The sequence below is a fragment of the Capra hircus genome, chromosome 15 (genome assembly GCF_001704415.2).
Source record: "Capra hircus breed San Clemente chromosome 15, ASM170441v1, whole genome shotgun sequence".
Classification (NCBI taxonomy): Eukaryota; Metazoa; Chordata; class Mammalia; order Artiodactyla; family Bovidae; genus Capra; species Capra hircus.
This window is the reverse complement of record NC_030822.1, coordinates 58,898,773-58,909,017: the sequence shown is the minus strand read 5'-3', so window position 1 is coordinate 58,909,017 and position 10,245 is coordinate 58,898,773. Positions and strand designations below refer to the sequence as shown.

At 47.5% G+C, this 10,245-nt stretch overlaps 1 protein-coding gene across 16 annotated transcripts in view; it reads left to right on the top strand.

Moving 5' to 3' along the window:
- Positions 800–10,245, top strand: part of NCAM1 (neural cell adhesion molecule 1) — a 365,468-nt gene continuing 356,022 nt past the window's right edge. For 4 of the 16 annotated variants that reach the window (XM_018059774.1, XM_018059771.1, XM_018059779.1 and 1 more), the window contains exon 1: positions 800–1,211. In XM_018059774.1, the coding sequence (XP_017915263.1) occupies positions 1,160–1,211 (52 nt within the window). In that variant the 5' untranslated portion in view covers positions 800–1,159. The remainder of the gene's footprint in view (positions 1,212–10,245) is intronic. The other 12 variants (XM_018059768.1, XM_018059769.1, XM_018059767.1 and 9 more) reach the window with 7 other exon arrangements.

Genomic DNA, 10,245 nt, shown 5'->3' with positions numbered 1-10,245 from the left:
CTGATTCTACCTCACCTTTTGTTCCTTAGACACTCAAGCCTTGCTGGGGGCTGAAACATGCCTATTTCCACCCTGCTCCTCCACCCTCTCCTGTTTAAAATACAGCTGGAAGATTCACTGAAACTCTTAGTGTTGGTACCTCAGTGATGATGTGTATTAAACTCTTTAAGAAATGAGGTTGTAGCCCTTGTAAGAAAATACTATTTAATACAGTGCCTATACTATAAAACCTACATTTAAAAAAATCTTGGTTTATAACAGATTTCAGCATTTGTAAACAAGAAAACATTTTCCTTCAGTTATTTCTGAAAAGCCTCTCTAAACATCTGCGTTTTCCCCTTAACTTCAGTTGCTTCCCATCTCCTTCCCTTGGGATTTGCTACCTCTGTGAGGCAAACTTCACAGCCAGTATCGAACAAACCAATAAACAAAACCCAAACCAAACCCCACAACAGCGATCCCCATCCCTCTCCAAATTTCTAATTTCCTGCACTTAAAATTAAAAATGAAGTCCTAGGCTATTCTTATAATTCAAGGATCTTAAGATCTAAATGGAGGATTTGACAACTTTGAAACTCTACGCAAACCTAAGATTTTCTTTTTATTATCTACTAGTTATTAAAGTACCCAAGCTTCCTGATGAAGGAAGGCTGGACGGCACTAAGGACCGCGGAGGCTTGGGAGAATTGTGAAAAGAAGAAATCCCAGCTCTGCCTGGAAGACTGCGTGTGAAAGAGCCCGACTCCTCCCGCGGCTCCAGGCCACGTTTTGCAGGCGGCCGCATCTGCCTCCCCTGTCTCTCTTACCTCCTTGATGTGAGGCACTATTTGTGGCCGGCGTGGTGGAAGGACACAGTGAGGTTCTCACCCCCGCCCCCCGCCCCCAGCTCCCATCCCCAGTTCCATCAAAGCGAACCCGGGCCAGCGCAAGGATCTCCGAGTTGCGAGTGTGCTGAGGCTGGGACTGTCACTCATTCTCCGATCAGCGCGTGAACGCATCTCGGCAGCGGCTGGCAGGAAACAATTCTGCAAAAATAATCGTACTCAGCCTGGCAATTGTCTGCCCCTAGGTCTGTTGCTCTGCCGCCGTCCACACTCGCTGCAAGGGGGGGCAGAGAATTTACCGCGGCAAGAACATCCCTCCCGGCCAGCAGATTACAATGCTGCAAACTAAGAATCTCATCTGGACTTTGTTTTTCCTGGGAACTGCAGGTACATTTTCAAAATTATTATTCTCAATTTGATTTGCTCAGTGCCCCCTGCCCCCTCCTCGTCCCCGAGGAACGCTGTTATTTGGGGGTGGTTTTACGTGGAATGCTAACGGTGTTCATTTTCCTTGAGCTGAGGAAGGAGCGCGTTGTCCTTGCAGCCCAGCCGAACCCCGAGCCCTCCCGGGCTGCCTGGACCGGGACAGCCTCCCCGCGCAGCGAGCGCCGGGCGCCCCTCCAGCGCGCCCGCCCTTCCCACTTTGTGTGCCCGCGGCGCTGGGAGCCGAACCGTCCGCTCCCGGGGACGCTGCGGTCGCGCCGGCGATGGGCAGCACTCCATCCCCGAATGCAGGCGGCGGATGCCATAGCTCGGTGGTGCAGCCGCACAGGCTCGGCTTCCGTGGGGAAGGGGTTTTCAGCCCCGGCTCCACGAAAAGTGAACAATAAGGCCAGGGCAGCCGCCCGCGATCGTTATTTCCCCGGGTCTAATAAAGTGGGACTCGCCGCCTTTGCCCCTACCCCCTTCCCTCCCCGCTCCGGAGAAATAACGGTTTGCAAAAATGGGGCGAAATGGGCAGAATCTCAGGGCTGTGTGGCCGTTGTTGCACCTCCCTGTCGATATGACGTTAGTTTTTCATTTGCCAAATTGCTGGTTAGTTGCAAAGCCTGCTCTCGGCCCAGAGCAAGGAGGGATGGGAGGGTCGAGCGCTGCGTTTTGACAGGAGGAAGTGCGGAGGGGCGGAGGGCGAGGAGGGCGTGATCGGGGCTGCCTGGTGTGTGTGTGCGCGCGTGTGCCTTCACACGCACCGCGAGCCCCGTGTTGCACGGTGCGAGAGAAGAATGGCAGGTAGCTTCTCGAAACACCTCGCCTCAGTCTCCTTTCTTTGGGCGAGGTTCCCGATCCTGGCAAAGTGCGAACAATAGGGAGCTGGGAGGAAGACAGTAGAGATGCTCCCGCGGGTGGAGGGGGCCGCGCCGCCGCCCAAAACACCTTGGCGGCCGGGAGGGAGGTGGTTTTTTGTTTTTGTTTTTTCCCCCATTTGGGGTATTTCCATCCTAGATTCCCTGGAAGATTCTTCTGTGCGTGCCCACCCTCCCCTCCAGCTGCTCACTCCACCCCACCCCGCCTCACCCCACCCTGCTTCACTCCACCCCACCCCACCCCAAGATTTGCGTTTTGGAGCTGACGGACGGGAATAAAGGAGACGGGGCTGCAGAGTGCTGGGTGGGGTGGGCGGACATTCTGGGCTGGGAGGTCGGGGGGCGTGTGCTGGGAGAAGCTCCCGAGGAGAGCCGGACGGAGGGGTCTGTGTGTTGTGACCGCCGCTGCCAGGCGCCGCTGGAGTGGCCCTAGACCGCCCGACCAGAGTGCTGGAGAGCGGGGAGCACCCAACGCACCCCCTCCCCGGGCGGCACGAGAGCCGCGCGCGGCCGCCGCCTCCAGCCAACTCGGGTCTCTTCTCCGGCGACCAATCAGAGCGAGGCTGGCTGGGCGGGAAGCTGCGAGAGGCATTTTATTTCGGCGCGGGTGGCGGCCCGGGGCTGCCAGCACGGTCTCCCGGTGCGCCAGCCCAACGGTCTCGCTCACCGGCCCCCACCCAGGCCGGGAGGAACCCCGCCCTACGGCCGTCCCCCCGCCCGGCCCGCAGTTTCCGAGGAGATAACATGGAGTCGAGGTGGTCCCAGGGAGGTCTCCCGGCCCGACCCGCCCGTGCTCGCCCACTCGCGCCTCCTGCACGCAGGCTTGGACCATCCCTCCCGCTCCTCCGGCACACACGCGCGCGCGCGCGCGCGCACACACACACACACACATACACACACAGACACGGGTTCGCGCGTGCACGCCGAGCCGTCTGGGCCGGAGCGTGTGGTCCGGGAGGGCGCAGAGGCTGGGCGCACCGACGCGCGTGCGCTGACCCGCGCGCCTCGGGCCGGGGGCGACGCCGGGGGCGGGGCTTTGGCCGGGGGGCGAGCCTCCAGACTGGGGGCCATCCCCTGCTGACCCCTGGTTCTGTGCCCACTGCCGGCTGGCCAGGGGCGCCCTGTCAGGTCTTCGCACGTCGTGTCGGTAGGTCTCCGGCGCGCGATTGATTTCCCCGCACCGCACGAGTATGTTTGTGTGATTCTGGGGCCTTCTGTCCCCTAGGTGGGGGCATGACCATACAGACCTGATCTTTGAGGGGCTCTGGGGGATCGCTCAGCTGTCCTTTCCAGCCCCGTGATGGGTGTAGCTCTTGGTGTTGGGATTCCCTAGGGAGTTATAGCAGGTACACGCCCAGGGAATCCCAGATTGGATGTTCTTGGCTGCCAAGGTATGGGTGGCTTTCTGACCAGTGTTTGGAAGGAAAGCATCCTCTTTCGGGGGCCCTAGTAACGTGAGGATGGGGAAAAGGCAGAAAGAACGAGAAACACATGCAGGGTTGCTTAACAAAAGAAAGAAGTTGAGCGGTTTTCCAAAGAGAAATAATTTTCCATTAAAGTATTGTTTTCACCATTTTAAAAAACAATGTAGAGTTCAAGTCAGAGGGTCAGGACGGAAACAAAAATGACAGCGCAGTCTTGCCCTCTCTCCCTCTTTCTCTCCCACCCACATACACACACACACACGTTTTACTGCCGTTTTCTTTTTTTGCCTCCAATATTCTAGCATCTCCAGGGACAATGGTAGTTAAGTTACTGCAAGACTGGGAACACATGAAAATTTAAATGTATGGTGTGTTCATCTTAATATACCAAAGGAATCGTGTCCGCTGCCGGTCAGTCATTTTGGTATATCTTCTGCTCCTTAGTAATAAAGTGAAAGGCTGTGGAATTACAAATTTGAGTTTATCATGATGTCAGTTTTAGGGGTTTTGTGGGAAAATTGATTGAATGATCTGGAATGGTTGTTAAGTCATATTTATTTGATAATTTTTGCAATTCTCTGCCAACTTGGTAGAGTCAGGGAGTGATCAGGACTGGTTTTCTAATAAGTTGCACCAGATTAAGAACAAAGAGCACCTTTGCTACCCAAAAGCTAGCTTGCATGTATATATATAGTACATATTGATATCATTCTTTAAATGAATTAAGATATGTTTCAGCAGAATTTGCTGTCAATACAGTTACGGTGAGCTAAAAATTTTTTTTATTGGTTTTCATTTTAAGATCAGTAATGTATGTTTATGAACAAAGTTTAATGGAATAGAGCTGCTCTGTGCTTAGTCTGTCAGCTGTGTCACTCTTTGCCACCCGAAGGACTGTAGCTCGCCAGGCTCCTCTGCCCATGGCATTTCGCAGACCATGGCATTTCGCAAGCCCACTGGAGTGAGCTGCCATTTCCTTCTCCAGGGAATCTTCCTGACCCACGAATTGAACCCTCATCTCTCGCACTGGCAGGCAGATTCGTCACTCCTGAGCCACCAGGGAATCCCATAGTCTAACGCTTACTGTTATTTAGAGTCAGTTTTTCAAGAAGCTTCCCCTGTATTCCCCTGACAGATTAAACTTGATGACTTCTTTCCAGATACCTTTACCCAGAATCTTTTTTTTTTTTGAAAATAATGTTCAGAAAATAGCAGGACACATGCTTGTTCCATAAGGTGGTTCATCGAAGTCTCTATAATTGATTAAGCTATGGGTTTGTTGATTTAAATGGTGATTGTTTCTTGAGTTTGATAGTTCAAGAATGAAAGTAGTAATTATTTGCAAAAAAAATTCATGGTGTGGATGTGCTGTTTTCAAGGACTGTAGGTGCTTAGTCAGAGCAGCAATAAGAGAGAAAAAAAACCCCAATTTTGAGAGTTTTGCATAGCACTTTTCTTTGGAATATATTTATCATTAATTAGCTTCCTCAGATAGGTAATATGTCATTTAATGTAAGTGATCTATATCTGTTTTGTTTTTTTTTTTTTTTTGTCACAGGGAACGTCCTAATTGCCTTTCAAAATAAATAGCACCATTTGTCATTCAAATACTAATCTTTTGACATGACAGATGTTTTTGTTTGCTGCAGAACCTAGTTTTGTAAATTACAGACAGTATCTTGTAAACTTCACACTGCTTGAAATAGGGACTTCAGAATTTCTGATCCAAGCAGTGAGTCTTTTAAGGTGACAGAGCCTCTATTTAATATTAGTTTGACGAATTCCCCACGTTTATGTCTTCACAGTTAAAGAGCTGGGGCTGCTTCCCAGACTGAAAGGGATTTCAGTGCTGATGACAGACCTCCAAAGATGTTTTACAGACAGTCCTTCCTGTCTTGGTGAAAAATAAGTGATTGACTACCTGTTGCTAATGAACAGTTTGAGCTTTCCCTGCTGCCCTTGGTTCTGCAGTGCTGGAGAGCAGAACCAGTCAGCAGGGAGAGGAGAGAAGAGGTTGGCACCTGCCCCGGTCAGTCTTCTGGGAACAGTCGCTCTGGCAGGAGACAAAGGCATTTTTAAAAGGCTCTCCTGTGCTACTTAAGTATTGAGCTTTTGAGCACGCACGTCTCATGCTGTCGATATAAATATTTTAATGTAAATTCCATAATTGATAATTCTTCAGTTTAGGTATTATTAGATAATCCTTCAATTCACCTAACACTATATAGGCTAAGAAACTTCTGGAATGTTAAAAGAAGGGGCAGGAAATTATACATAGCACTTTGTTCCAATCTTAAATATGAATTACAAATTAAACCACATTGAAAAGGTGACTCAACAGGCCATATAATGATAACGGCTGTTTGAGGTGTGAATCAAGAAGGCAAAGTTAAGATTCCTTTAATTAAAAGGAAGAAACAATACGATTCAAGAGAAGGATTTTGTACATCTCTTAAAATACTCAGTGAGGCTTTGAGCAGTATTGCCAGAGTCGGCCTCTTAGGAAGAGTGAATAGCCAAGGACCTCTCCGAGTCTTGATGAATAGGTCTCTGTGAGATCCAGAGTTTCTCGTACGAGAAGGCCGGGTAGTGAACCTCCCATCAGCAATCCAGGCAGATGCACTTAACCACGGTGGAGTGGCACAGCGCAGAAGGCCATCTGAGGGCCAGAGGCGTGTCGACTCTCACCCTTTTTGTCGTTGCATCTTAGTGCCACGCTGAAAACCATTTGCTAATGTACAGGGATGTAAATTATTTGGCGTTGCCAGTGGTGCCATTATGCCCTTTGATCTCACCCTGTTGAAATGCTGTCTCTTGGCTGAAGATCCTCATTAGAGCACTGCCTTTTGATGTTGGTGTGGGTGCCAATGGCGGCCTTTCAGGCACGTTCAGTACACTACCCTTGAAATGCTGTTAGGCCATGTCTACATGCAGCCACTGAGTTCACTGTTTTCAGTTAGGCACACTTTTTCCTTCCTGCAGAATTAATTTAACTTCCAAGCAATCACTCAAAGAGGACTGTGCTAGAAGAACAAAACATTTGATCTGTCTTGTGTACTTGAGTGTGTGTGTGTGTTAAAGGTTTTAATGAACCTGTTAGGCATTCTTTTTCTCCAGATATATGTAGATATGATTGTAGATATGACTTCAGTTTAAAGATTGCCTCACTGCTGGGACTTGACAGGCTTTTGTCTAAACTGTGTTCCACTGGATGTGCTCACTGAGTATGTTTTGATTTGTAGCTGCAAACCCTGGCAACATCTGGCCCTGTTTTCCATTCTGTACCATTCCTGAGAGATCAGATTACCTCACCATTTAGGAATATTCATAGTGGTGTCACGCCAGTAGGGATTGGGTTACAATAGGTATTCTCTTAAATAGTTCATCAAATATGTTTATTGAGTGCCAGCTTTTTATCATCAGCTCTGTGGCAAATCACAAAGCACTGTGATGACCTAATTTCTGCTGTCAAGGAACCCTGCGAGTGGGAGAGCCTAGAGATTAAGCATGGCCGGTGGCCCTCGGGTGACACCCCAGGCACATGGATCCTTTATTAGTTGTCTGATCCCGGGTGAGTCAATTCAGTTCTCTAAGTTTGTTTCCTCTTTTGTGAGGTAGGAAAATTAGCAATACCTCTTTGTTAGAGACTTGTGAATATTTCAGAATGCACATGAGCTGTGCTTATTAAAGAGAAAGAGGGGTGTATATGGACCTAGAAAAAAATTATTCAGACATCATGCTCTCTTTTTAGATAGACTTGGAAAAAGGGATGTTAAAGTGCTGTATTTCAATGATTAGAACTAGAATTTTAAAAATCTTGTTTTAAATATGCCTGCCATGTTGTTGGTTATGAATAATTCAGAGAGAAAGGGGTCTTAGGAGGTTGAAAGTTGTTAGCAAAAGGATTCTGGGTTTCATGGAGCCGAAAAGTCTGTGATTTTGAAGGCAATTCAGAACTCTCTTGCTTTTGATTGTGAGCGCAGGTCACCAGAGCCGCATCGCCCTCCGAGCCTTGGAAGGAACCCATGTAGCTAAGGAGCCCATGCAAACATCTGACTTGCCGTAGCAACTGTGTTGGCCTGCGTGGGCCCGCTCGCCTGAGAATACAAACTAATTGTTCCACTGTGTACCTTTACCTTGTAAAGGTTGTTTGTTTAGTGCTTTGAAGATGAGAACCATGTATCGAAATCAAAGTTATTTTTGAAAGGAAAAAGCTATTTGACCTATATTTTATAGACTGTCTATAGTGAGAACTGAGGTGATTAAATATGTCTCACTGCAGATATTTTTATAAATTACAAACTGGAATAAAAATAATTGCTCTTATTATTCAGATGAGTCAAACATAAGTGCCCTATTGGGGAGGCTGGAAGAGGTTTGCCAACTAAAGGCATAGGATACTGGAGAAGAGACTGATGATTTTATTGTAGCCATCAAAGGGGATAAACTGGATATGTAATCCTAACTGGTGTATCTTATTTATCATCTGTATACAATTCACAGATGTTTTGATCATTATGTCTTTTAATCTTCATATCTCTTATTTGGTAAATATTAATCAAGTAGGTACTGGGTGCTGGGTGCTAGGAAGGCAGTGGTCAACATCATCCCTGTATAGAGCTTCTAGTCTTAGAGTGTGGAGAAATATAGACATTAACTAAGAAATTCACACACATCTTTATAGTTACATATTCTGATTAAAAAGTAAGAAAAGGAGCAGGGTGCTATGAGATATTATCAGGGGGAGATCCATCTTTGGGTAGTTGGAGAGGTAAACAGATAACTTTAAAAAACTCTCTGTGAAGTAAGAAGGACAGATGCTCCTCTTAGTTGAAGCCATGGTTGATTGACTGCTTAACAAATCTTGGTTGAATCACAACAGACATTCCTGACTTTCTCAATTCAGCGAACTTTCCCGAAACCTTGTGATGGTCAAATAGTTTCAGGAATTGTGCTGGGTTTCAGTTATGAAGTAGAATAAGGCGTGTCTCTGCTTCTGGAGCTTACCATCCAGTGTGGGGGAGACAGCCTGTACTTATAAATATAGACATGAATTAAATACCATTGGAGCACAAGGAAGGAAGCAATTAATTCGGCTTGGGGCTCCCTTGAGGTGGGTAAGGGGCATCAGTTTGCCTTCAGTGGATGGAGAAGGAAGAAGAGGTGATTCAGCAGAACCAACGCATAGAGACGTGGATATATACAGTCATATCTGGGGAACAGTGTGGGGTGCTTGGGGAGAAGTGGCTAGAGATGAGGAGAAAAAACAATTCTTAGGGCCAGATTGTGTTAGGTCTTGAAACAGAAACTGAGTCTAGAAGAGTAAGTGATTTACTCACGTGAAGCTCGGATTGTAACTTACTTTCTCTGACTGCATTTCATCCTTTCCTAAGGTTAGGATAATTTGAATACATATAGGATCAGCCAGGCCTCCCGGGTGGCTCAGTGGTAACGAATGTGCCTGTAGGGCAGGAGATACTGAAGACAAGGGTTCGATCCCTGAGTCGGGAAGAAGCCCTGGAGTAGGAATTAACAATCCACTCTGGTATTCTTGCCTGGAGAATCCTGTGGACAGAGGAGCCTGGCGGGCTACAGTCCACGGGGTCAAAAGAGTCAAACACGACTGAGGTGACTTAGCACAGCCTCAGAGTACATGCCAAGCAAAGGTGACTTGCTTGGCTTCTGGATCTGATGGAAATAGGGGGGAGTAGTAGGCAGTATTAAGAGCTTTGGAGTCTGACAGGTCTAGGTCAAAGTCACTGTCACTGACATTCCACAAGTTGCTGCATTTCTGAGCTCACCCCCTCTCTGTAAAATGGGAAAAGTGACACCTGCATTGTGGGTTTTGGTGAGCTTAAAGAATTCACATATGTAAAATCGATAATATCTTACACATATGTAAGATAGGTACTGAAAGCTGAGCTCTGAAGAATTGATGCTTTTGAACTGTGGTGTTGGAGAAAACTCTTGAGAGTCCCTTGGACTGCAAGGAGATCAAACCAAATGCTAAAGGAAACCAGTCCTGCTTATTCATTGGAAGGACTGATGCTGAAGTTGAAGCTCCAATACTTTGGCCACCTGATGCAAAGAACTGACTCATTGGAAAAGACCCTGATGCTGGGAAAGATTGAAGGCAGGAGGAGAAGGGGACAACAGAAAATGAGATGGTTGGATGGCATCACCGACTTGATGGCCATGAATTTGAGCAAGCTGTGGGAGTTGGTGATGGACAGGGAAGCCTGGCATGCTGCAGTCCATGCTGCAAAGAGTTGGACATAACTGAGCGACTGAACTGAATGGAACTCAGTATTTGTTTTTAAAGTTCATCCTCCATGGAGGTTTTGTTTCAAATGGTTATTAAACAGGTGTGAATGGGATGTGCAGAGTTTGTGCTGGAAGCCAAGGGGAAAAACAAAATACATTTAAGTGTATTATATTGGTCCTGCAGAGCCTTTCAGATGGCTAGGGCAAAAACAGTTACTTAGTTCAGATGCTAGGAAATCCTGAAAGATACTGTGTGAATAAGTGCCTAGAGAGAAGGAGGCAGGCAATAACTGTGAGAATTATTCAGAAAGCCAAAAATCATCTTAGTCGGTTTTCACGTCTGGAAAAAGGTGTGGCAGAGCTGCTGATCTCAAGCTCCGGGACGCAGGATAAATAAGAGGAAGGGCCAGTTCTCTGTAGGAGGAGACG